Source organism: Suricata suricatta, chromosome 6, assembly GCF_006229205.1.
Source record: "Suricata suricatta isolate VVHF042 chromosome 6, meerkat_22Aug2017_6uvM2_HiC, whole genome shotgun sequence".
NCBI lineage: Eukaryota > Metazoa > Chordata > Mammalia > Carnivora > Herpestidae > Suricata > Suricata suricatta.
The window spans coordinates 91,441,964-91,468,064 of NC_043705.1; the positions used below are offsets into that span (position 1 = coordinate 91,441,964).

The 26,101-nt window shown below is 48.9% G+C and overlaps 1 protein-coding gene across 1 annotated transcript in view; it reads left to right on the plus strand.

Moving 5' to 3' along the window:
- The window catches only part of SLIT3 (slit guidance ligand 3), a 593,860-nt gene that overhangs the window by 541,946 nt on the left and 25,813 nt on the right, over nt 1–26,101 (plus strand). The window contains exons 23-30 of the mRNA XM_029941248.1: nt 3,782–3,867; nt 5,756–5,839; nt 8,613–8,715; nt 10,432–10,595; nt 12,797–12,921; nt 18,961–19,058; nt 22,874–23,013; nt 25,965–26,058. Of these exons, the coding sequence (XP_029797108.1) occupies nt 3,782–3,867; nt 5,756–5,839; nt 8,613–8,715; nt 10,432–10,595; nt 12,797–12,921; nt 18,961–19,058; nt 22,874–23,013; nt 25,965–26,058 (894 nt within the window). The remainder of the gene's footprint in view (nt 1–3,781; nt 3,868–5,755; nt 5,840–8,612; nt 8,716–10,431; nt 10,596–12,796; nt 12,922–18,960; nt 19,059–22,873; nt 23,014–25,964; nt 26,059–26,101) is intronic.

Below are 26,101 nucleotides of genomic sequence, written 5' to 3' on the forward strand. Positions count from 1 at the left end.
GCCACCATCGTGGTGATCATTCCACTGTTGGTCCTTCTGGCTTTAAAGGGGCAGGGTAAACACTATGAAGCTCTGCAAGGAAACCAAATGCATCTCTCAGGGGTCACAAACCAGAAGCCCAGAGACCTGGCTCAGCTCACAGGCAGCTATTAGTTAACAGTGGTAGAGTTAGCGGCTCACAGAGTATCTTTTCAAACAAACAGAGTTTGGGGGCACCTGGGTGGCTCTGTGAGTTGAGCATCCAGCTCTTGATTTCAGGTCAGGTTGTAATCCAGGGTTGTGGGATCAAGCCCTGCTTCTCAGGTTCTGTGCTGAGCTTAAAGCCTGTTTGAAATTCTCTCTCTCTCATTCTCCCTCTCCCTCTCTGCCCGCCCCCACTCCTGCTGTCTCTCTTAAATTAAAAAAAAAAAAGTTTTAATAAGTTGCCAACAGTTAAATATCAGGAGGCTTCTCATACAAATCCTAATTTCTATTCTTTCTTGGAAAATGGAGAGACCTGGCCATTCCAGGGCTCCCGTCTACATTCATGCATGGCTGAGCAGCCCCTTTAGATCAGACTATGTAGTCTGCAGCCTTCACAACTTGTCACCTTATGATACTTGCCTTACCCTGTCCTAAACAGGGTAGAGGACAGCCCACTGAGGCAGATGAGCCCCCAAGCAAAGGCAAGATGACCATGAAGTCTACCTGCTTTTCATGGCTCTGCACCTCCCTAGCTGTGTGTCTTCAATAAAATCCAGATGGTACTTACCTCACAGGATTTTATGATGATTAAATGAGATGCTATACATAAAGCATTTAGCGTAGCTCTGGCCCACAGTAAGCAGCGTGATAAACAAATATTCATTTGTTGTTACTGTGATTTGTTCTTGCCCTCCCAGAGCAGGAATGGCCCCTCACTGCCATCCCCAGCCCTTGGCCCTGTTGTCACCTGACTTTTGTGCTTCTCATCTTGCACATTTTGTCAGGAAAGGACGATCCTTTGAATGATATTCCCCGTGAGAACATAAATGCCACTTTTCATGGCCATTGCCTCATATAACCCTTTGCAACAGTGCTATAAGATTGAGGGGATTATGCCCATTTTAAAGATGGAAAAACTGAGGTATGGCTTGTAACTGGCCCAAAATCCAGCAGTCAGGAGGTTGCAGAATGCAGCCTCCTGACTCAGAGCCCTGGGACCTTACTCAGGACCGAGTATCAACCAGCAAACAGAGCCCACTGAGCCTGTCCATTCCACAGCCACCAGACTGATGTGATTTATTGAAGCCCACAAAACACTGGTGTCAGCGACAACTCCCGCCACATGTCATCTGCGCTGTTATTAAAAATCAATTCTCTGGGGGCAAAGAAGTGCCCGCACTGACAGTGTGCAATCTGTTATTGTCACTTATTTATTATCCACCTTCTCTTGGGAGTTTGAGAATGGAAACATCAGCAGAACCATTTCCCTGTTTCCAGTTGACCACAACAGGCGACGGGCTTGTCTCATTGGCTGGGACTGAGGCTGGACCTGCTCCCCCCTCCCACTTCCCACCGTTCCCCCTCAGCCCTAACCTCTCGTCTCCCATCCTGGTCTTCCGGTTCTATGCGTGGTTTGCTCCCAGGGGCTGGGCCTGGCAATTTTCCTGGAACCCGTGTGTGTATGTTTATGGTTATAGCGGTTCTGGTCGGGCAGCTCAGTGTGAGAAGGGGAGGAAGATGGAGAATGCTCGCCTGTCCATTTGTCTGGTCTCGCATGGTGGTGGCATGACCACCACCAGGCTTTCTGCTTTTAAGCACCTTGTCTGCCCTGTTCCAGACCCTTGTCATTAGTTCATCAGGTGTGCACCCCCACACACCACGTGCTTGTGCTTCTAGAATTAACAATTAGTAGGCTTTTAGCATCGTCGTTTTAGAATCGTGGGCTCTCAGAGATAAAAAAAGGGTCTTAGAGGCCCTCATTCCAACCATCTACCTCAGTGGGGAGCAACTATTTTTAGCATAAAGTCCAATTCAGGAAAACTAAAAGTGTTTATGGACTATGTTTCTTTATGATATTTGTATGCTTTCTCCCAGTAATTGCACATCTAGGAATTTACGCCTAAGAATAATCTGATATGAGGGAAAGGTTCTCTGCATTAAAATATTGGTTGCTCTGTTATTTTTAACCTCCATTTTAAATTTTTCCTACAAGTGCCACAGTGGGGAAATGCTTAAGGAAAAATATACTGCAGCCAGTCAATGAAGGGCAATTATGAAAAGAGGTAAAGACAAAAACTAGGTAGCTGTGTGGGCAAGTGTTGACCACACAGCCTTTTGTGGAAAAGTAAACCTAATTTTTTTACGTTATAATTATAACTTGCATAAATTTATAATTCTGAAGTTCTAAAGGAACATAAAAATTTTTTTAAAAAATCATTGTTCACTAACTACTAATGTGAAGTTATTTATGTAATAAAAGAAGGCAAAGTTAAAGATGAAAAAATATAGGGGATAGCCACAATTTAGGGGATGGGGGGCAAAGGTAGGTTTTTTTGAATTTGAACGTATCTTTAACTGCATTTGAGCATTTGTGTATTCTTTTCTCAATTCAAAATGGTTTTATTATTTTAGAGAAAATTTCAGAAATGACTAGAGGTCAGGGATGCTGGCAGTTTGGGATGTGGGAAGAGAATGAGTATCAGGTTTAGCCAAGGGCCAAAAAGTATTCCAGAAAGACCTGACATTTAATAGTGTGAGTGAGCGTCAGTGGGTGAATGTGTATGAACACACTTCCGAGGCAGGAGGGTTGTCAGGGATCCTTGAGCACAAAACATTGGGTGAAAGTATGTGAGATTTCCCAGTTTGCCCCTAATCTAAAAGTAGATAGAAGGGAACATTCTCCTGGACATTCTAGTTCTTCTTTTCAGGGATCTGTGTGTTTCCTGGTCTTTGCCCCACACCAAGCCACATGCCTTGTGCCTGTGTGGTCCCAACTGTCACTCCCCAGCCCCAGCCACAGGAGGGCCACCTGGAATCAGTTAGCTGTGGGCGGGCTACTTCAGCGTGTGCTCATGAGGGACAGAGTAAGATTATCATTCATCATTCTCAGTATTTTTAGCCCCTTGTCCCTGAAGTAAGATTGTGCTTGCTATTCATGCACATGGGGCTGTTCATCCCTGCCCCACTGACTGAACGGATCCTCCCCACAGCATCCCTGAAAAGGACTCCATTGCCCTTTGCCTGATTACTTTTAGAGACCAGGAGGTTGCTCTCTTCCCAGATAACTCCACTCCATTTCCGACCAGCTGTTGAATATTAGGGAGTTCTTGTGAGCCAAAAGGTGATTCCTTATGACCTCCAAACACTGGTCCCGATTTGGCCCTTTGGTGCTACGGAAAAATAGAATTGTGAGTTTTAGAAATGGGAAGTGAGTGTTAGAAATTATGCCATCCAAACCTCACATTTATAAGATAAGGAGGCATGCTCAAAAAGGTTTAGTGACTTGCCCACATTCACTTATTTTCTAAATGCCTATGATGTGTTCAATGCAGTGCTAAACACTAGAGAGGAAAGTACTGAAGCAGGTTCTGTCCTCAGAGACTCACAGTCTAGAAGAGGAAACAGGCAAGTATATGAGCTACTCCCACACCTGGCCATACCTGTGAGAGAGCCATGGGACTCAGTGTGGCCCTCCAAAAGGCTTTCTGAGAGAAAGATGGTAATCAGCACTGACATATATTAAACCTAGGCCATGTACTACGTACTGGGCTACATACTTCAGTTACATTATCATATCATATCCACTTTTCATATCTAGGAAAAGTACGTACCACTATTATGCCTATCCTCCAGATGAGGAAACAGAGGCTGAGTCACTTTGCCAAAGTGACATAACCACTACAGGTAAAGCTGGGATTTGAACCCAAGACTCTTAGCTCTCAGAATCACTGACCTGAACTTTTACCCCCAAGGCTGAGACTGAGCAGCCAAGGGGAAGTTACATAGTGTGATGGGAGTGGAGAATATTCTAGGCAGGGAGAATATAAATTCCCTAGACAACGTCCTTGAAGTCAGGAAGGGCATGTGCACTGAGACCACAAGAAGCCACAGCTGTGGCTGGGGTGTGGCTTCTGGAGCCGGGAGCCGGAAGCCGTGCTGCAGACATGCCACAAGGTGGGAGCAGAAGCAGAGCGGGAGCCCAGTCCCCAGCTCCTAGCCTAGTGCTATTTCTACTACATTCCATCCTTCCCCGCCAGACATTATCTCTTTTCATGGCCACCCATTTCAGACTTTTTAGGATTAGAAGGACGTGGCCCAGAGAGGCCTCTAATGAGAATAAAAGAATGGACTCCTACAGTGTTGGTAGGAATGTAAACTGGTGCAGCCACTCTGGAAAACAGTGTGGAGGTTCCTCAAAAAATTATCCGTAGAACTTCCCTATAACCCAGCAATAGCACAGCTAGGGATGTACCCAAGGGATACAGGAGCGCTGACGCATAGGAGCGCATGTACCCCAGTGTTCATAGCAGCACTGTCAACAATAGCCAAATCATGGAAGGAGCCTAAATGTCCTCCTACTAATGAATGGATCAAGAAGATGTGGTTTATCTATACAACGGAACACTACATGGCAATGAGAAAGAATGAAATCTGGCCATTCATAGCAAAGTGGATGGAACTCGAGGGTGTCATGCTAAGTGAAATATGTCAGGCAGAGAAGGACAGATACCATATATTTTCACTCATAAGTGGAACAGGAGAAACTTAACAGAGGACCATGGGGGAGGGGAAGGGGGAAAATAGTTGGGGAGAGGAAGGGAGGCAAACCATGAGAGACTCTGGAATACTGAGAACAAACTGAGGGCTGAGCGGGGAGGGGGAGAAGGGAAAGGGGATGATGGGCATGGAGGAGGGCACTTGTGGGGATAAGCACTGGGTATTACATGGAAACCAACTTGACAATAAACTATAAAAGAAAAAGAAAAGAATCCTATGGAAAGAGACCTGGACAGGAAGGCAACAGGCACAGGATCACTCTGCCAAAACCTCTTCTCTAGTCCTGGAATCTGTCACAGATGTATAGGCTGTGTAGTTTCAGGCTTCCACCCTGTGTGTGGGGAAGGCTTTATGAGGTTGGCCCTAAAACACATCCCAGAACCTAAGGGGAAGGAGTCATGGCAACGTTAGCCACAGCTGCAGCTCACATGAGGAAGTGTGCATCAAGTGCAGGCCCTGCATGGAGCCCTACACCATCTGAGCCACTTGCATTGTGTCTTTTAATCTTCACAACTAGCATATGAAGTGGTATATTAGATCCGATCCTGGCTAAGGGACAGGAAAATCAACTCAAACCACCTTAGGCATGAAGAGAATTGATCAAAGCCCATAACTAAAAAATTCAGTCGTAGATACTACATTCTAGGGATGGATGCAGGGACTTCCTCTTTCTGCTTCTCAAAACTGTGTCCTGTTCCAGAGAAAGCCCCAGAAATGTCTCACATTGGCCCACTTAGGTCACCTACTCAGCCTCAAACAACCTCAGTGACTGATTGGGCTGACCTGGGCCATGAGGCCAGACTAGTTGGACTGAGAGGTGGGGAAGGGTGAGCCTCCCTTGGAAAAGGGAGGAACTGTTACAGAAAGACTGATGCCAATCAACCCACTTCCCTAAAAAGAAATATACTGCAAGTGGATCCTGAGAACTCCACCTTAGAGAGGAGAAAACTGAAGCACAGAAAGACTGAGTCCATTGAATCATATAATCACGTAACCGGCAATGGCTCATATCCAGCCAGTCTGATCCAGGATCCCTTAGCCCTCAGGAGTGACCTAGCCCTCTCAGAAGAGGCTTTACCCACCCCAACCTTCATCTGGGGTGAGGATAACCTGTGTCATATACACATTCTGTGAGCACCTGGGGATCCTGAGAACCGAGGTTCAAGCAACCTAGAATTAACATAGGTAGTTCTGCCTTCATGTTGCTCTAAATGATGCTCTCATCCACATCCCAAAATTCCCAAGTTTGCCTTAACACCTACTAAGAGTCAGCAGGGAAAAGGATTCCCAGGTGCTTGAAGATGGGTCATTCTGAGTTGGAATTGCTTTGCCATCACCAGCCCCCATGAGGTATAAGGAGAAAGGGGAGGAAAAGCAGCGGTGGGGGAGGGGCAGGGAGTGCTTCCCAAGAGGGAACTTTGTCCCACTTCCCTGGCATCCTTTAGGATGCTGGTTAGACACGCAGGAGTCTTTCTTGGGGGCAAACCAGGAGAGAGAACCTGCAGTGTAGGCAGATTTCTTTCGTCGTCCCAGTAACTTACAGCCTGGTTACTCTGCAGTTTATGGAGATCTCAGTGGCTCAGCTCATAATAAATGGGAGCGTGACTTACAGGAGTCACAGCACCAAAGCTGCCTTTGGGTCATTTGGTGTTTTTAAATTAGGGCTTCGTGCCTCTCCAGGGGCCCAGACCTCATTGAGAAATGATTAACAACAGTGCCTGGTGCATTTGCCAAACAGCAAGCAGCCATGAAGTCATCCAAGCTAATAGCAGGCAGGAGCCGGTGCGATTCATAAATAACCACATGCATTCAAGACTAAATGATACTGCTAAGTGTTAGGAAGTGCTTCTAGCTCCTTCTTACCCGGGCAGGTGAGAAGCTACCTTCAACACTCTCTACAGGACTGGTCACCTTCTTCCTGCTGTCCTGGGGAGAGGAAAGGGCAAGGAGCGTGAGGTGATGAGGGTGACAGCCTGGAGCAGCTAGCTAAATGTGGTCCAGAGGACCACGAGCAGCATCACCTGGGAGCTGGCTCCACCCCAGACCCACTGAACCAGGGCCCCTGAACATGGGTCTCAGAAATCCACCTGTGTGTTAGCTCCAGCGCACAGTCTGTATTAAGTGTAATTAAGCTCCTGTCTGTATTTCAGCTCAAAACCCAGGGCAGGCTAACATCAGCCAAAAGGAAAACAAAAGGGCAGATTCATTAGTTATTATCCTGTTTACACTTCCCCAGTTAACTCTAATCACCCCTTTGTTTTACTAGGGCTCCTTCACAGCACAGGGGACAGTGCGCAGTAGTCACTAAAGAAGGCTTTGAGTGTCTGTGAATTTCACCTACCTAGCATTTCACAGGCCAGACTCAAAGTGAGTCATCGGTGTGGGGATTTTTTTTGTATGCAGTTGAGGCTTAATCCTTCAAAGGAGGGTATAATCCATGAATTGAGGATTTACCAGCATTGTTACTTGAGCACGGGAGCAATGTTCATTTGGTATTTTTCTCATGGCATTCTCCAGGCATTTATTGGAAGGACAGTTTGTGCCACCACTCTGCAAGTGAGAATAGCTCCCGGCTCCTACACTGCAGGGTGGAGAGCACTATAATTAATACAGAGCAGGTTGCCTGGCCTCTTGGGCACACTGGCAGAAAATACACTCAGATACACACAAGTGCCAAGTACATACATGTGTGTAGTGCAAACCCTTCCCCATGAAGATGAGTGTCTGGCTCCAGGCAGCCTCCCCAGGGCCTGAGCTGTGACTGATGACATTCTCAATTTTCCTAGAATCTCTCTAGGTGAATATGAAGAGAACTAACTTATTGACCTGTGCCAGACATTCTTCGACACCCTTTCACAAATATTAATAATGGTTGGTCATTTAGTATGTGTCGTGTCCTGCCCCGGCCAGCAGGGCGGAAAATCCTCGCGGGTTCTTAATCCTGAAAGAGGAAGAGAAAGGGCAGGAAGGAGGAGCACAGAGAATAAGGACACAACACACGGTATCTGATCAAGCCTCTTCCTTTTATTTAGAAAACACTGTCTCTTATAAAGGTTTTTAGGCGGGAGAACAAGGCAGCTGACCTAGGTCGGTTGCTAGGAAATAGGGTCAAAGGTAGGGTAAAGAAGGAAACAAACTAAAGTTTTTAGCACAGCACGTGAAGGGCCGATACCACCCGGCCGGTAGGCGATTGATCTTTGTTTTTCTGGCTTCTCCTGGCAGGGAGTGGCTCTCCCCTGCCTCTTTTTGCAACTCCCCTCAGGGAGTGACATTACCGGCTAGTAAATGGCCAAGCAGCTGAATCTTTGCAGCTCCCCACAAGTATGTAAAAAATGCCAAACTTCATATGGATTAGTGCACCCACAGCCTCCATAACAAATCTTTTTACTTTTACTCCCATTTTACAATAGGAAACTGAGGCACAGACAGGTAAATAACTTTGGCCACAGTCACATAGCTGGTAAGTGGCAGAGTCAGGATTTGAACTCACGCAGCCTGGCTCTAAAACATACCATCTCAGCCAGTTCTTCACACTCTCTCTCCAGTGCCTCCATTAGGCAGATACCTCTCTCCATGCTTCAGGTGCAAAAATGGAGGCTCAGAAGAGTAAAGTTAACTTACCAAATGTTCCACAGTTAACAGGGGCTGGTTTCTGATTCTATCCCAGGCCTGTCAGATTCAAAAATCTATCCTCTTCTTTCCCACACCTTCCACCCCCAACATCCCCACGGCTGAGCTGGCCATGGAAACATTCACATACCTGCCTCGAAGGAGCACGCACCTCCCGCTGAGCACTGGGGCTCTGAGCACGACTGAAGGGCATCTGGGCCGGCCTGGACCCCACGAGTACTGAATTCAGAACTGTTACTGAGGGTTAACCTCTGACCTGTGTTTCTGCTTCAGAACCCTCCATGGCAACGACATTTCCAGTGTTCCCGAAGGCTCCTTCCGTGACCTGACATCTCTTTCCCATCTGTAAGTAGCCGTATTTCTGCCTGGTGTGGATCCACTCAAAACGCAGTACCATTACAGTGCCTGAGACCATGCTGTCACTGTTAACATTTCAGTATTCATTCTTTCCGCATGCATGGAGCGTGTTCCATGAAAATGTGCCCACATTGTGCACGTTGTGTGGTCTCCACTTCAGACGCCTTCGAAGGCATCATCAATTATGTAAACAATGTAAATGTTTAATAAGAAGAACTAACATAAAACTCTTACTGTGTGATAAACACTTTAGATGAATTATCTCATTTGCTTCTTATAGCAATAAAGCATTTTTATCCCCTTCTTATACAGTGAAGAAGAACTAAAGAACTGGTCTGAGGGTCGCACAGCTAGTAAGCAGCAGAGCCCTGGTTCTGACTTCAGGTCTGCCTTGGCTCCAAAACACATATTTTCTACCATTCTACATCAGGGATTCCTCCCCGTTATACACAGGGGAAACTGAGGTCTGTAAAAGTAAGGTGTCACATACCTCTGCTGGGAACATTTCTGAGTCTGTACACAACTCTACAGAGATTATTTTCATATTGCATGCATATACTGTGATACCAATATATTATGTATACACCTCATACAACATTCAAAAAATAAAAATGCTTAAGGATAGGATGTTTAAAAATAAGCACAAGTTCTTGTATTTTCTTTCTGGACACCATTGTAGAGAGGTCTCCACCAGCCCATGCCATCCCCCTCCTGTGCATTTTTAAGCTGAGTGGTGTAGTTGGAGGAAAAACTTGCTTCCACCCCCTTAGATTAGGTGGCTGGTCTAAGAATTGACATAAGACAGAGCAACAGGAGAAGGGGACACAAATGTATTTGATGTTTTTATGTGCATGTGGTAGTCTTCAAATGGAAAATGAAGACTCAAAGAAGCCATCAGACCCAAAAGCTTATATACGTTTTTATACAAGGAATGATAAATTGTGGGGATGTGACAAGAAAAGGGGCCTTGGGCTGGGGCAGCAGATTGTGCAGCAGTGACTAGGAAGTATATGGAGGGGACTGTTGGAAAGTCAGGGCTATTGGAGCAGGTTGGTTTGGCCTGCTCCCTTTTGGCATTGATCCCCAGTCTCTAGTGATAAGAATATTCTTCTCTTCTTGGTGCAGGGAGGCTTTCTCACAGGAAACTTTATGACTTGCTTTTAGGTAGAAAGAGGGAGGTCAGAGAGCCCCTCCTACACCTGCCATTTCTCAAGTACCTTTAGCTCAAAATAATATGTCAAAGCAGCACATGAGGGGTGGGGTGCTCTGAACCCTTTCTGTGGCCTGAAGCTTCTCCCTAGGTTGCTGTGTATCAAAGCCTTCTCTGAAGAGTACATCCTCCAATGGACCCTTCAGTAGGGCAAGGGAACCACATAATCAGAAGGCCAAGCGTCCAGAAGAGATCTGAGAGGGGCTAGGATTGGGGTTGAGTTGAGTTGAGGATTGAATTCTACCAGGGTAGGTGAGAGCAAAACCTGAGAGGTAAGAGGGGCTTGGGCAGGGGAGAAACACCCGAAGGGACTGGAAGCACAGTCTGGAGTCACTGCCTTTGTCCCAGCGGAAATTCCTTCTCCACTGGTCCTCTTGTCAGATAATCCCAGTCTAGCCAGAGTCTGAAAATTTTGCTTCTTCAGAGTGCTTAGGGGTAATGGAGCCCATGGGCCAAGCTGGACTGAGGCTCTGACTTCCTGCTCTGCCTCCTAGGGCTCTGGGAACCAATCCACTCCACTGTGACTGCAGTCTGCGCTGGCTGTCAGAGTGGGTGAAGGCCGGGTACAAGGAGCCTGGCATCGCCCGCTGCAGTAGCCCCGAGCCCATGGCGGACAGACTCCTGCTCACCACCCCCACCCACCGATTCCAGTGCAAAGGTACATGCTGACTCTGCCCCTCGAGGGGTCTGCTCTGTTTCCAACAGCCCACCAGAGCTGGGCCTCTCAATGGACGTGACTTCTAAAACCATTGCCCTGCCTCTTCCTCGAGGGGCGCAGAGAGACTCAGATGCTGTCATCTCCTCCAAGTTCCTCTGCTGGCGTCTCTACATGCTCCTCTCTGACTTCGTTCTCTATATCATTTTGCATGGAGAAAAACCTTTAGCCCGCATATTTTTCACCCAACATTATTAAAGCCTAAGCATTTTCCCATTTTTACTACAGCAAGCTTTAGGTACATGAGATTTTAACTGACAACAAACTGCTACTGAGTTTCTCTGTGCTGGACATCATGTTAAGCACTTTTGCGTGTGTTATTTCATTTAATTGTCACTTTTCAAGTATTAATTTGTTCAGTTTCCCAACCCTCTCTGGGTTAGACTTCAGTATTACCCTTATTTCTAAGAATGAGAAAGCTGAGGCTTACTGAGGTTAAGAGACTTCTCAAGTCCACAGTTAGGATGATTCCCTGGGACCCACTTGTGGCCACCAGACTTTAATATTCTACCGTAACATCTTTACCTACTTGCTGGCCCTAAACCTTTAGTATTCACTGGGTATTTCCAATTGCTTTCTTAACACTGATGCATAGAGGTCTTTCTCTTTGGAAAATTATACCCTTAGATAAGATTCAGACAACAGAAACTACGGACCCAAAGTATTTAAAGTCTTTACATGTATTGCCTGTCATTTGGTGTCTAAAAAAAGGGTTGTAAACCATTGTGCACTCCCAATAAGCACCATTTGAGTGCACTTTTCACCAGACCTTTGCATTATTTTATTTCATCTCCTTGCTAATTAGATAGGTTTTTTAAATTATGGCCTCCTATTTTGTCTATCTTTGATTATTGGGGAAACTGCATTTTTTTTTTCAAAAATTTACTTTCCATTTGTATCATACATTTGTCTGTTAGTGTTCTTTGCTCATCTCTTAGAGTCTTGCGTTTATTTTGATTTACATATATACTTTGATTACCCTATAAAATTCATGTGTCTCACATTTCTGCTTAAAGCAGGAAGACATTCTGTTGATTTTAAGCTAATTTTTCATTTTCTCCCCCTGCTTCCAAGACATCTCACTTGATTGATGCTAAAGAGGCCCAGATCAGTCTAAAACAATGTTTCTCAATCTTATCTGCACATTTGGGAATCGCTTGCGGAGCGCTATACTGGCTCCCTGGCCCAGCACTCCAGTTTTGATTGAATCAGTGTGGGGCACAGCCTGGCCGTGTTGAAGATATTTAAAAGCACCTTGGCTGCTTCCACTGTAAGGTGACCAATTCATCCCAGTTTGGCTGGGACCTGCCTGGTTTTGCACTGAAAGTTCTGTGTCCTGTGAATCCCTTCGGTCCCTGGCAAACCAGGACAGACAGTGTCCCTGTTCTAATGGGGACCCGGGGGTAAGCCAGCTTGTATAGAATCTCCATCAGGCCATCCTTTCTGTTCACCCCACCCACAAATGGTCACACTTCTCCTGGGGTCAGTCTCAATTCAGTCTCCAAAGCTCCATGCCAGGACCATGACCTCTACCCCTCCAGGCTTTACAGTTGAATTGAACAGGACACAGTCAAAACTGTCATAGATCCAAAGTGTGCCTGAGTACGTTTTGCCATCTGTCAACATCACTGCTGTGTCTTTTGGGGCCACTTCTTACTTCCTCCTGCCAATCAAGGGTTCCACAAGAAGGACTTCCTGTGTGTGTCTTTGGCCCAGGCACCATGCCTTCCTTAGCCTAGCATAGACTGTTCCATGGGAAGGGGTGTTTAGGGGCAGAGTAGTGGGAGGTCCAAATGGAGCCTGGGCCCAGAGCTCCCTGAACATGAAAAGATACACAAGGGGTTTCTAATTATGGTGGATTGTTTATAGATTAGCTCCAAAATCGGATCAGGCTAATTACAGTAATTGATTTGACTCAGAAGTGCTTCTGAATGATGTCCCACTGTGATTTTTTCCTCACTGGACAATGGCTGCATTAATGGGACTCTAGCTAGACTGGATGGTGCTGGCTGGGGAGGGCCAGCTGCCCTCTGTGTGTAGAGATGGAGAGGTGCTGGCAGCTGACTGAGGAAGGGGCCAGAGAGGAGGGAAAGGGAAGGAGGGATGACAGTGACCTACTACCAACATCCTGTTTTGCTGTCCAGGGCCAGTGGACATCAATATCATGGCCAAGTGCAATGCCTGTCTCTCAGACCCATGCAAGAACAATGGGACGTGCAGCCAGGATCCCGTGGAGCTATACCACTGCACCTGCCCCTATGGCTACAAGGTAAGAAAGCCCTGCCCACACCATTCACAGCCCAGGGAGGGCACTGTGCCCTGTTGACCCTCCCTTCTCCAAGGGCAGCCTGGAGGACTGCATTTCACAGGTCACTCCAGAGTGGCATTGCCAGTAACACTGCTCTTCTACTGGTGGCGGCTGCCCTGTTGTGTCACGCTCATGCAAAACACAGAGAGCCCCTTATAGTCTTGGCAGTGACACTCTGAGATGAGGAAATGTAATATTTGTATTTTCTTCAGTCTCATAGAGTTAAAATGCTTCCAGGTAGAGGCATCCCTTGAACTTCCTATCCTGGCTTCCCTTCAAGGGCACTTCCAGACCCTCTCCATCCCCTCCCTACCTCCACCTCAGGATGGCCAGTGCTGAAAGTGGGCTCCAGTCTGAGAAGGCACAGGGATGAGGGATTGAAAGGCCTGGGAGCTGCCAACCCCACACACTGTTGACAGGCTCAGGTCAGCCAGTAAGGGGACGGAGACCCTCGTGCTCCTAGGTGTCTTCCCCAAAAATCCGGGCTAATTCCAGAGCAACTTTTCCTCCTCTCTTCTCACCCGACACTGTCTAGAGTCTTCCTGCCTCCCTCCTACCATCCACAGAGCATAGACCATGTGACCAACAGTCTGCTTGACGTCCCATCCATCTTTTTAAACACCCCCTATGAGGAAGGCTCATTGCTTCCCATTTATAGATGTGGGAACTGGGCCTCAGATTGTTGAAAAGGCTTGACTCAGTGTCCCCAAAGCTCATAAGCAGTAGTGTTGGGATGGGACCAAGAGCTATATGATTCCAGAGTCCTCCCCATTACCCCTGGAGAGCCGAGCCCTTCGCTGTGGCTCACTGTGGTCAACAAAGCTGTGGTTCAGTCCTCTCCCCAGGACCTTCCCAGCTTCTACCCTGGCCAAGGCACCCGTCCATATGCAGTGGGCAAGCCAAGCATTCCAAGACCACACAAAGCCCATCTAACACAGATGCCTAGTACAGGCAGAGTGGGAGGGAGCTGGCACTGCTGGTCTCCTGTCCCCAGAGGGACTTGTAAGTGTAGTGACAACCTCAAGGGGCAGAATCACCCTGGGGAACAGGGCTCCCTGGTGGTTTTTCGGCTGTAGCTGTGCCTCCAGCACACAGTGTCAGAGTGCCACCTATGGGCCTACCACAGGAGAGCCCGAGGATTCCCTGTGCAGCCAGCCAGCCGGACTTGCCCCAGCCAGCCAGCCCAGGCTCATGCATCCTACATATGCACACGTACAGACATTGCAGGTGAAGCGTAGAAATGAAGACAACATACTAAGGAGGCCCAGCTCCTCAAACTCACTTGTATTAATTCAATGGAGAAAACTCAGGCTGTGGAATTACACAGAGGGCAAGTGTGAACTCCAGCTTTGCTGTTTGCTAGCTGTGTGGTGATGGCTGGTGGCTTCACCTCAGCCTTCCCATTCACAAACCAGGGCCTATCTCTCAGGGGTGCTGTGAGAATCAAATGTACAATAACATATGCAAGGCACCTAGGACAGCTATTCAGTACGTACTCTATAAGCGGGGACATTGCCACCTCTCGCTTTACCTTTGCATGCTGGTCCTGATACCAGGATGTGGATGGGCAGTAGCAGGCAGTACGCTGCTGGTTTCACTGGAGATTCTCAGTGCATGACACCGCGAATTGTCAGAGATCATCAACTGCTCTCCTAGAATGATGACGTGAGCGTTTATAACATCCCCAACTCCGTACCTGTATGGTTATCTTTTTATGCATCAACTGTGGGCCAGGCACTCAGCTGGACATTGGCATTTATTGCCTTCTCTAAGTTGTGTAATCATCCTTTGAAGTGGGTGGGATCATCCCTATTTGAAAGATAAAGTGAACCACCTCATTCTGAGTCTTGCTTCCTTCTCTGTAAGATCAGCCTGAGTCTGAAAGTAGTGGAGCTGGGTTTGAAGCCCCAGGCTTCTTACTGCTGCACTTGACAGCACTATGAAACAGGCCTGGCCACCAGTGTCAGAGCAAAGAGAACAACCACGAGGCTTCTACAGGATAATGCCACTTGTTCAGACTTTACTCATAAGATTCTGAAGGTCTCGCAGAAGAATCTGAGCGGAGATTTTGACCTTTACGAAGCTCTTGGGCTAGTGCAAGTCTGGAGTACCTTGAGGAGGAGGATGATACTAGTGGTGACGGTATGTGATGCTGATGGTGATGAATGTAACAACAGGAATATGAGCACCCAGCGTTTACTGAGTGCCTACGATGTACTGACAGCATACTAAACAAGGTGCGAGCATGATCTTGCATCCTCCTCAACAAAGCCCAAGGAGGCAGCTCCTAAAATGACCCTCATTTTCCAGTTTAGGAATCTGAGGTAGGAGGTGAGGGAGTTGGGATTCAGAGCTCAGAACCATCGGATTCCAGAACCCATGTTCTTGACCACTGCATTCACGGCCCATTGAGAAGCACCATGATTGTAAGGTCCCTGGCCATTTGGGACCTGGGTCTCCAGAATAGGGAAAAGTAGGGTCCACCAAGCAGGACCCCATGGAGCTTGTCCCTACCTGACCCTATGACCTGGGACAGCTGCTACTCTCCTCCTCACATCAGGTTCAACCTCAAAATGCAGTAGATAGAAACAAAGAGGTCCTTTAATCCGGGTTGCATCACACCCCCTGCTCTGCATTTATTCCCCTGCTTCCCTTCTCCCAGGATTGGAGCCCACCCTGGTAGAGTGGCTAAGGTAGTAAGTTTGGGCGGGTTGCTAAGTTGACAACCATCGCCCAACAGCCAAAACCAAATTCTAAGTTCTGGCGTTTCTCCATTTACTTCCAGATATCTCAGTGTTTCCACTGACTGGCTGAGTGACCCTGGGAAGGCACAATGTTATCCAGCATAGCATGGTCCCCACTGTTTAGTGTTTGGTAGCAGCTACTGGTCATCTTTAATGGCAGGCCTTGGTGGAGCAATTCGAGCACATTACCTCATTTACACCCTCAGTCCTTCTGAAATAAGGTCTGTTATCCCCTTTTGGCAGATCAGGAAACTGAGGTTCAAAAAGATCAACTAACTTACAAACTAAACGCAGAACCCATCTCTCTTGCAGGAAAGTCCATACACTCAGTGCTCTACTAGGGAGTAAGTCCCTGGGAGCCCTGCTGCCCACCTATAAATGTGAGGCTTTGCACTCACCTGCAGAGCCCCCGTAAGGACTGGAAGGGGCACGTTTGTGCTTCACCTGCCTCAGTGCCAGGATTCAGCGGGCACTTCACAGAGAGACCTGTTTTACAGCTGTTTAACATTGTATGTCTGGGCTCATTCTTTTTCAGCCATTTAGCTTCCTGTGCCTGTGTTCAGTGTCTCCATGCAGTGCTCCTCACGCTGTACTCTGTGTGAGAACCACCTGGAGATCTTATTAAATGCAGCTTCTGATCCATTGGACCTAAGGTCAGGCCCAAGTTTGTGCCTTTCTAACAAGCTCTCAGGAAATACCGGTGATACTAGCCTGAGGCCCACACTCTGAGTAGCAAGGTCCTGCAGCAGCCCTCCTGGCTCTGTCCCAGAATGAGGTTTCCAATGGAGTCAGCTACTCCCAGGTTCCTTTAAAAGAAGCCAGAAGCCCCAGCCATGTCTCTGTCTCCCTCCCTCCCTCTCTCTCTTTCTCTATCTCTCCCATACACACACACACAGCAGTGGGAGACCAAGGAGCATCATAAATCTAGTAGATTTAAGCAAAATGAGGCTGAAGAGAGTTGAACTGAGCTAATTAGCTATGTATTGACAATGGTGATTATTTCTCAAGGACGTGTAATGACAGAAATCCCTACCTCCAGGTCCAATTAGCACATCGTCAAGAGCTAGGGTCTGCCTCCTGATTTCTGAGCTGAGTATAAGGGACCAGAGGAGGCGTCACCAACTCCACATCACCCCCACTCCCAGGGGAAGGTCCCAGATAGAGTCCCTGATACTTGAAAGTTCCCCTGGGCAGAGAGGCTGGCCCAGGCAGGGGCCCGGGAGGCCCTGCCTTGACCTGATCAAGGTTCTCTTGTCCTGCTCTTCATGACTCGTCAGTCTAACACAACACACACACACTTTTGAACAATTCAGTACCAACCAAATGCCTGAAAAAGTCTTCTGAGCTCCCACACTCAGCCCTGCCTCAGACCCCTGTAGCTGTCATTGTCGTCATCATCATCGTCATCCTCATCACCATCATCATCATCTGAATAGCTTTTACTTAAGTTGCTACCATTACATGCCTGGGGCTTTATATATATGTGTGTTTTCTGATCATTCATTCCATAAGGTAGGTATTATTCCCATTTTACAAATGATGAAAACAAGGCTCAGAGAGAACTAGTAGTTTCCCCAAGACACACAGCAGCCAGACTGGAGTGTGTGCTCCAATGTGCTAACCCTGGAGCCCATGTTTTGAGAAGGCAGCAACAGTGGCCTAGCAGAGAGGTTCCCGGTGCTGGCTCTGGACTGGATGCCCAGATTCAGCTGCTGCCTGTTCCACTTAACTGCTCTGCAATCTTGGACATATTAGCTCACTTTCCAAGTCTGCCTTCCCCATCTGAAAAGGGCAGTAATAACAATCATACCAATCCATAGGGTTGTTGTGAACATTATATGTGATCGTGAATATAAAATGCTTAGCGTGAGGCCTGGAATGGAAAATGTTTCCCATAAACTGAGAATGAGTATTGCAGTTTCCATTGCACGCAATGCCTTTCTGAAAGGGATCCCATGTTGCTCTGGTTTAGGATAAGCCCAGACCCCATGTCAAACTGCATTCTTCTTCTCCCCCTCAAGAAACCTCTGACTGGCCATTAGCTGTGAGGGGGCATGAAGAGAGCCAAACAGACGTGGCCATGCCTCCTGACTACTGGATTCTGAACGGGCTTCAGGGTTTGAGACAGTAGGGGGAGTCATAGGCAGGGAGCTCCATCACAGGCACTGGCGGTGGCAGCAGAGGCGGGAAGAGGATTTTCTCAGGCAGATGGCGAGCAGGTGGTGTGGTGGTGGGAGGGCTCCCTTGATCACCCCCGCCTGGCATGGTGCCTACACCAAGCCCACAGCCCAGAAACAAATACAACGATGCCTCTCCAGACCCCGCAGGTCCTCTAAGGGGCTGCTTGCCAAGACTTGGGTGTAGCGTTGGTGTGCCGGTCCCAGGGTGGGAGTTGGAGCCAGAGAGCCAGCGGGCTGCTCCTGGGTCCTAATGTCCACATCTCTGCTTTGACCTCCGTCCTCTGTGCCTTCGCCCTCACTGTCCTTCTGCCTGGCATGCTGCTCCCCAGCTTCTGCAGTTGACTCCTTCTCAGCTCAGATGTCCCCTCCAGAGGGGCCTGCACCAGAGGAAAGTTACCCCACACAAAACTGTCCCAGAGGCCTCAGTCTGGCCTAACATTAGAATCCCCTGCAGAACTTTAAATACCAACACCTGTGCCCCATTTCAGACGAATTAAAGGTAGATCTCTGCGGGATTGTCAGCGTATAGGGGCAAGGTCCTCTGGCTACACTTCAGCCCCGATCCACCCTACTCAAGTTGTGGATCGTATCCAGGCCTCAGTGCAGCTAAGAGTGCCACGTCCTCTACTAGTGTTTGTGGAATGCCTGCTGTGTGCTAGATGTGTTATCTGAAAGGCCTCACTTAATCCTCACAACAGCTCTGTTAGGTAGGCCAGGAGAAGTTAAAAGGCTTATATGAGGTCATGGTCAGCCAACCAGGAAGAGATGAAACTGGAGTCTGAAACCAGGTTTTCCTGTGTCCAAAGCATGCTCTTGCCCTGCAGTTCAGGATGTGAATTCCTGGAAGTAGTGAAGCTGGGGCCCGAACTCCTGAGTTCTCCACCTTCATCCCTTCTCAGTGTGGAGTGGCCAAAAGCAAGAGCCCCCTTTGGCATCCTCTGAGCCACACAGGAGAGGCCACAAAGGGGCCTTCTGCCTGGCCTCATCCCAGAGGACGCTGGGAACTCCAGGGAGCGTCCTGGTCAGGCAGCCAGTGAAAGCCTCCCTAACCAGGTGCTTCTACCTCTTCTCCTCAGGGCAAAGACTGCGCTGTGCCCATCAACGCCTGCATCCAGAGCCCCTGTCAGCACGGAGGCACCTGCCACCTGAGCGAAAGCCACAAGGACGGATTCAGGTAACAGCTCCCCCTTGGGCCTCTGCTCCCTCAGAGGGCTTTATGGGCAGACCCCTGGGGCAGGCTGAAGCTCAGCTGTTCACGGAGGGCCTACTGTGTGCCCACACTGTGCCAAGCCTGCTATGCGGATGTTCTCAAGGCTCTTCCCAGCCTGTGAGGGAGCTACTGCGATCCCTGCAATACAAACGAGAAGACTAAGGCACCAACAGGAGCAATCCTTTCCCCGAGTGACGCAGCCAGTGAGCGTTCCTACAAGGAATTCAGGGAGTCTGTCTCTGGAGCCAGGAGGACACCAAGGGAAGCTAAAGCTGCTGGCCCAAGTCAGAGAAGGACGGCCCAAGACCCCCCCGCCCCACCCCCAGCATGGAGATCCCACCACTCTTTCCCATGTGCTAAAACCGGTGATCCTAGGCGACATTGACTACATGTTCATCATATTACCAGGCATCAACTAGTGCTGTAGCATCTAATTTAAATGCTGACAATGAGCCTACCCACTGCAAGTTGGTGCTATCCCCACTTAACAGATGAGGAAACTGAGGCACAGAGATTTATTTGCTCTAAGTCACATATCCTGACACATTCCTGCCTGGCATTAACAGCTCAGGAAGAAAAAGGGATAGAAGCCACTTAAGTTTTTCCCATCCCTGTCAATTAGGGGGCTTTCGAGGCCTCTGCCAAACCTCAGCCTCCCTTCCTGCCTCCCACCCTTCCCAGCTGCTTTCAGATGCCCAACTTGTCGGCCCGTGGACCTGGCAAGAAGAGACCTGTGGGAACTGGTTCCTTTAGCACCCCCAGTGAGCGAGTGGGTCAGGCAGTAGAGCGGGGGCACCCACTGCCAAGCAGTATGTGGAGGCCCAAGAGTGCAGATTGCAAACAAATAGCAAAGGCACTCTGGGGGGGGTTCTGGGGGGTGGGAGGGACTGCTGCGCCGCCTGTGAAAGAAATCGGGTTCTGGGCTCTAGTTCTCCTCCCCAGGGAGCCCAGCCTGCCCCTGTGTCCACCAGCCGAGCCAGCCCCATCAAACTCTGGCTCGTAAGAAGTGAAATTCAAGGCCAGGTTTGTTTTTCTGCCTGGAGCAAGCCAAACCACCCACTCCCACCTCCTCGCTGGGAGCAGGGGTAAGGAGAAAATGCACAGAAACCTCACGGAGGTGGCCACGTGGCCCCAGCCAGGAAGCACACCTCCTGGGTAACAGCCTGGCTCAGGGATGCAGGTCTGCGAAAGGGAGGAGTGCCCCCTGCAGGATCCCGGCTCTCCCGTCCCTGTCCCCCTCTGCATGTGCCCCCCTCTCTGTCTCTTTGTGGGTATCTCTCTTGGTCTCTGGAGCTACAGGTCAGCAGAAGGATCCTGGTTTCCACCTTCAGTTGTTGAGGGGATTTGAATGAACTGGAAATACTTTTAGAATTTAATTTTCAGGGAAGCGGACCCAGATCTACAGAATTAGGGAAACGGGGTATAGGGTTAAGACAATGAGGCCCACATGCAAGGAAAAGCATAGTTTGCTTAGGCCTCGAGGAGCAGGCACGCTCTCCCTCGCTAGGTTAACACCTGATAGGCTGGCAAAGGGAGGGACACCTGGCAGGGAAACTTTGCTCTCTTTCCCTCCTGTGTCCGTTTGCCGGGGCTGCCAGAACACAGCCCTGCACAGGGGCGGCTTGGACCCTGTGTCTCTATCTCCACATGGTCTTATCAGGACGGCAGTGGATCCGGCCCCCCTTACTCCAGTGTAACCTCATCTGAGATGACATATGCATTGACCCTATTTCCAAATAAGGTCACATTCCGAGGTGCTGGGGGGTTAAGACTTCCAGATATCTTTTTGAGGGGGACACACTTCAACCCATAATACCTCTTGTGAGTCATAATTTTGGAAGTTTCACCTGTTTCTTCATCAGATGCATTATCAGATGCTTATCTTGATGCATCATCTGATCACAAAAAGACAAGCACAGCTGGCTGGGCAGGAGACTAAGAGAGGAGATATGGCCTGTCCTAAGTCCCCACGGCTGACTGGGTGCCTGTGGAGTCTCCTGGACACCCCCTGCCAAGGTTTCCAGTGAGGGCCAGGAGACCTTGGTCTCCTGCCCACCCTCTGTCCACTCCATGAGCAACCTGTTCCCCGATAGTCATCTGCGTCCCACTTTCCTGCAATCCTAAGACCGGGGACAGCCAGGCTAACTCCTTCCAGGAAAATAGGCAACATTATAGTTTCAGACCCTTAAAAACCCACTCTCCATCTGGCTTTGAAGAAATCGCTTTTCCTAAACTTCTAGGGTCCCTCATAGAAAAAAGAAATACACCATTTTGCTCCACCTCAAGAGCTCAGACCGTAGAACCTTTTGTAGAAAATGTGACATGGTGAGCACCTGGATGGCTCAGTCAGTTAAGTGCCCAACTTTGGCTCAGCTCATGATCTCGTGGTTCGTTAGTTAGTTGGAGCCCTGCATTGAGCTCTCTGCTCTCCACACGGAGCCTGCTTTGATCCTCTTTCCCCCTCTTTCTGCCCCTCCCCAGCTCATTCTCTCTCTCTCAAAATACATAAACTTCAAAAAAAAGAAAATGTGACATGGTTTCCAGGTTTTAGAGAAAAGTAGGTTAAGTAAGACTCCAGAAATCCACTTCCTATTATTTTAGTTTTATAGCTAAATCCCAAATCAGAGGAATTTCTAAAACAGAAAGGGCCTGGAGTTCTGGGTCTGAAGCTGGAAGGGATATTCATGAATGGGGTGTAAATCCCTGACGAGGGGGGGCTGGGCAACCCAGGGAGTAAGTAAGTGCCTGCAGCTCATTTAGTCCGATACTCTTCTCCCAGGTGCGCCCCCCTCAACTCCCCTGGCCCTTCTAGTCTTCTCAGCTTTATCTACTCTGACTTAGTTTGCATGCCTAATCCTGGGGTGTGGCCAAGGTTGGGCAGAGGACTCCAGAAGTTTGAGGTTTTTATCTAAGAGAGGTAGCCTCCAGAAACAAGTTAAGGGAAGGCATGGGGCTGCTCCGTGTTCTGAGCCAACCTTGCAGGAGAGGATCCTCCTTACCCGGAAGAAGCTAGAGGGCGTGCAGCGAACAAGTGTCTCTGAGAAGGGTTAAGGAGGCTGGGTGCGGAAGTCATCTAGAATCGAAGCTAACACATTCTGAGTCTTCTATGTCCTAGGTCCCCTCCTAAGCCTTTTACTTGTATCATTTACTCCCCACAACCGACCTGGAGGTAAATAATATCACCCCAGTCCTTAGCGGTGGAAACTGAGACACAGAATGTAACGGATTTTCCTAAGGTGGAGTAGCTAGGAAGTGGCACACCCAGAATTCATTCCCAAGAAACTCAGCTGCAGATCCCGATCTTGGCCACTCTGTCCTATTCCTGTTCAAGGTAGAGAGGCTGCCCTTGAGTAGGAAGTCACTCAAAGGGGGGTGTTTGTGATGCTGTTTCTCTGTCTACAAACCACTCCCCACAGAGGAGGGGAAGGAAGACAGCTGGAGGAATTTAAGCTCTATCCAGGGAAGCGCTTCCAGCTGGGCGGATGGTGAGGGGCATTGCTGGTCAGAACTGTTCCCAGAGCTGAAGCAGCCATCCAGGGCCAGGCGAGATGGAATACTGCCCAGAGATAAGGGGCTGATGAAATGACTTCTCAGGCTCCTGAGGGTCTCCCTGCTCAGGACCCCAAGGCTTCAAGTATCCAAAGTGCTGCCTCGGACCTCCATCCAGAGAGAAACTTGACTAATTATATCCCCCCCAACATTCTTTTCTGCCACTCCAACCCCATCCCCCCACTCTAAACTCCTGACTCCCCTTCCTCCCCACCCCACACCCCCCAAAGCTGCTCCTGCCCTCTGGGCTTCGAGGGACAGCGGTGTGAGATCAATCCAGATGATTGTGAGGACAACGACTGTGAGAACAATGCCACCTGTGTGGACGGGGTCAACAACTACGTGTGCGTCTGTCCTCCTAACTACACAGGTAAGGTCCCCTAGCTCCTGTGCATGGTGGCCGGCCACATGCCATGCACTAAAAAGTACCGTTATCTTAGTTTTCGGGGCCTCCACTCACTCCCCTGTGGACAGAGATGTGAATTTCCAAAACCCGGTGCTGTGCCGTGACGGGCTTCCCAGAGGCCCTCTCTGTTTGCTTGTCCACCCTTGCCACCTCCCCCAGCCCTGCACGTCACTAGCTCCTCCCGACTTTGAGACAGGTTCCTAGGGCAAGTTCAGTGTCCATTCCGTTAGCCTTCAACTCCTCTAGGAACCCTGGAGTCCCCGCGGTGGTTGAGGCTAGTGAGACATGCTTGCATTACATTTAATTTTTGTTCAGGTCTAGTCTGCTTTCTCTGGAAATTTACTTTCCAGACACTTTCCAGCTAGGAACTGGGGACACAAAAATGACCAAAACTAAGTCCTCTCTCATAAAAAGGCTCATTATCAAATAGAGGGAAGCATGTATTCAGTAGAATGGGAATATAACACCTGGAAGCCTGGGGGCTCGTGGGGTCACAGAGGAAGAACCTAACCCAGCTGGAGAATAAAAAAAAGAAGGCTCCCCCCAGGTTATTCCTCAGGATAAGCATCCTACCCACCCACCCCCTACACAACACCTTTATTTCCTATATTAACAGCTCCTAATGAGGACAGTTAAATACACCACTAGATTATGAAGCAAAATGCCACCCAGTCATGTAAGCACAACCTCCTTTGTTATAGGATCCACCTAAAGTGGCATATCCCAAAATGGAATTCCATAAATTCCATGAGTTCTTTGAGGAAAAGGCCCCGAAAACAACAACTTGGGGAAACGCTGTATGTAATACTAGCTCTCTTCCACGTGATACAAATGAGCATATTAGAGGTTCTAACAGTTACTGCTTGAAAGAATGCTACTTAACTTCGTTTAACCGAGCAAGTCCCAAATGTATTGGAAGCCAGAACTTCCCTCCTCCCTACCCACAGACTCCTTTCCTAACCCACACATCCTGTGTCCCAAGAAACATATTTTAGGAAATACCAACCTAAGGTGAGGATGAAAATAAGGACCATGCAACTCAGGAGCTACCACACTCTCCCCTGTTGGCACCCAGCCTGATGTCAAGAGTGAGGTGGGGGAGGGATACACCCAGCCTGATGTCAAGAGTGAGGTGGGGGAGGGATACAGATGATGATTAGAAGCAGTCCTGAGGCAACAGTGAAGGAAGTCAAGGAGCCCCCATTGCTCCTCGGGGTCCTGTGCCTGATACAGACCTCCCACCCATTAGCCAGGTATTCCCCAAGCACATTCCTGGGGACTATGGTGGAGTGTGCCAGGACCAACTGAGAAAACCACCTGCTCTACTTACTCCTCACCTCTTGGGGTCCCAGAGAAGGCTTTATGCTTGGGAAAAGTGCAGAGAAATCTGCTGAAGAAGATCTAGTTCCCTTACCCCTTACATCTTCTACCTTCCCAAAGAGGCATTGTAGCCAAGAGTTAAAGTAGCAGAAGGCAACGCTTATTATGCATCTACTGTATACAGACCATTGAATTAACTAATAAGGGTACCAAGAAGTCTAAAGTATAGCCTCTGGCCACAAGGGGCATCTGGTCTACCTAAGATGAGATGAGGGGTCATGTAAGGCTAAATCATTGGTCCAGAAGAATCTGCTCAGTGCCAGAAGAGAGACAGTTAAAAAAAGAAGGCAGAGGGACTCAGAATAGGCTTCAGGGCAAATGGGCAGGGGGAGGGGGACTGAGGACACTCTTGTTGAGGTTTCCTACCCCAGTGGAATAGCCTGGCCTGTGTCTGCAGGTGACTGAAGTGCACCTTGCCCAAGAATGGGTTGTCATGATTGTCATGTACCTCTCTGGGTATCTCCAGGAAGTGAGGAGAAGACAGGCTTATTAAAGAACACAGTGCCCTCTGTGGTCTTAAGAGGCTGGCAAAATGAGGACAGGGTCACTGTTGGCTTCTCCCCACCACAGCAGAGAACAGACTAGGGCTGTAGATGTCATTCATCTCCTCCCCGGCCACCCTCAGGATGTCTCTCTGCCCTGTCCCTCCAGCCTTCTCAGCTCCTGTTCCTACCTCTGCCTCTGATAGAAAGTCCATGGGTGAAGCTTTCCTCTCTTAGATTGCTGTCCACCCAGGTGGAATTTAAGGGAACCCAAAGCTCAGGGGTGCATCTGCCACTGCCCTCACCCCTGCCGTCCCCTCTCACCCCCTCCACATTCCCAAAACACATTTCAGATGGTGTGAGCTTTGGGGAGCTTGTATATCCAAGGGCCTCCCTGGGTATTACCTGTTCTGCCTTTCTTGGCACGATGAATTTCAAAGGGAGTGTGTCCAGAGACCTAAACTTTAAATTCCTTTCATATTTTCTTCTCTGAGAAAATCCAGGGTGCTTACTTATCTACAGCAGGTGAACTGTGCTGCTAAGCCATGTCTGCTCCTCCAAGAATCCTCTAGGCTTCCACAGAGTTTATCCCTGTGGTCACACATCTCTATGTTGCAATCACCTACTGATTTAGAGATCTCCCCCACTAGGCCAGGGGGAGGACAAGACCTGGTTACCATTGTGTCCCTAGTATCCATCATGGTGTCTGCCACACAAGATGTGCTTAGTAAATTGATGTGGAATAAAAAAAAAAACAAATAAGCACAGCCCAAGGTCAGGGGCTGGCGTCCTATGGTTTCAGCTGCAGCAGCCCCTGAATGGTCAAGTGAAATAGCCAAATGATGGTGCTCTGACAGTGCCCAGGGGAGATCCCGGACATGCCACTAGGGAGACCAAGGAAGAGGTACAGCAGAAAGGACACATCGAGAGAGCGAATGCAGGGGGCCTGAGATCCATGACATCCCAGTAGGGGGCTGGATGGACCCGACCTTCTAGCCAGGGTATCCCCCCAGGTCCTCCCAGGTGCCTGAGCTTTCTACCCACCCCCACCAGGTGAGCTGTGCGACGAGGTGATTGACCACTGCGTGCCCGGGATGAACCTCTGTCAGCATGAGGCCAAATGCATCTCCCTGGACAAAGGATTCAGGTGAGGCTTGGCTCTGTGTCTCCAGCAGCACTGGGTCCTGAGG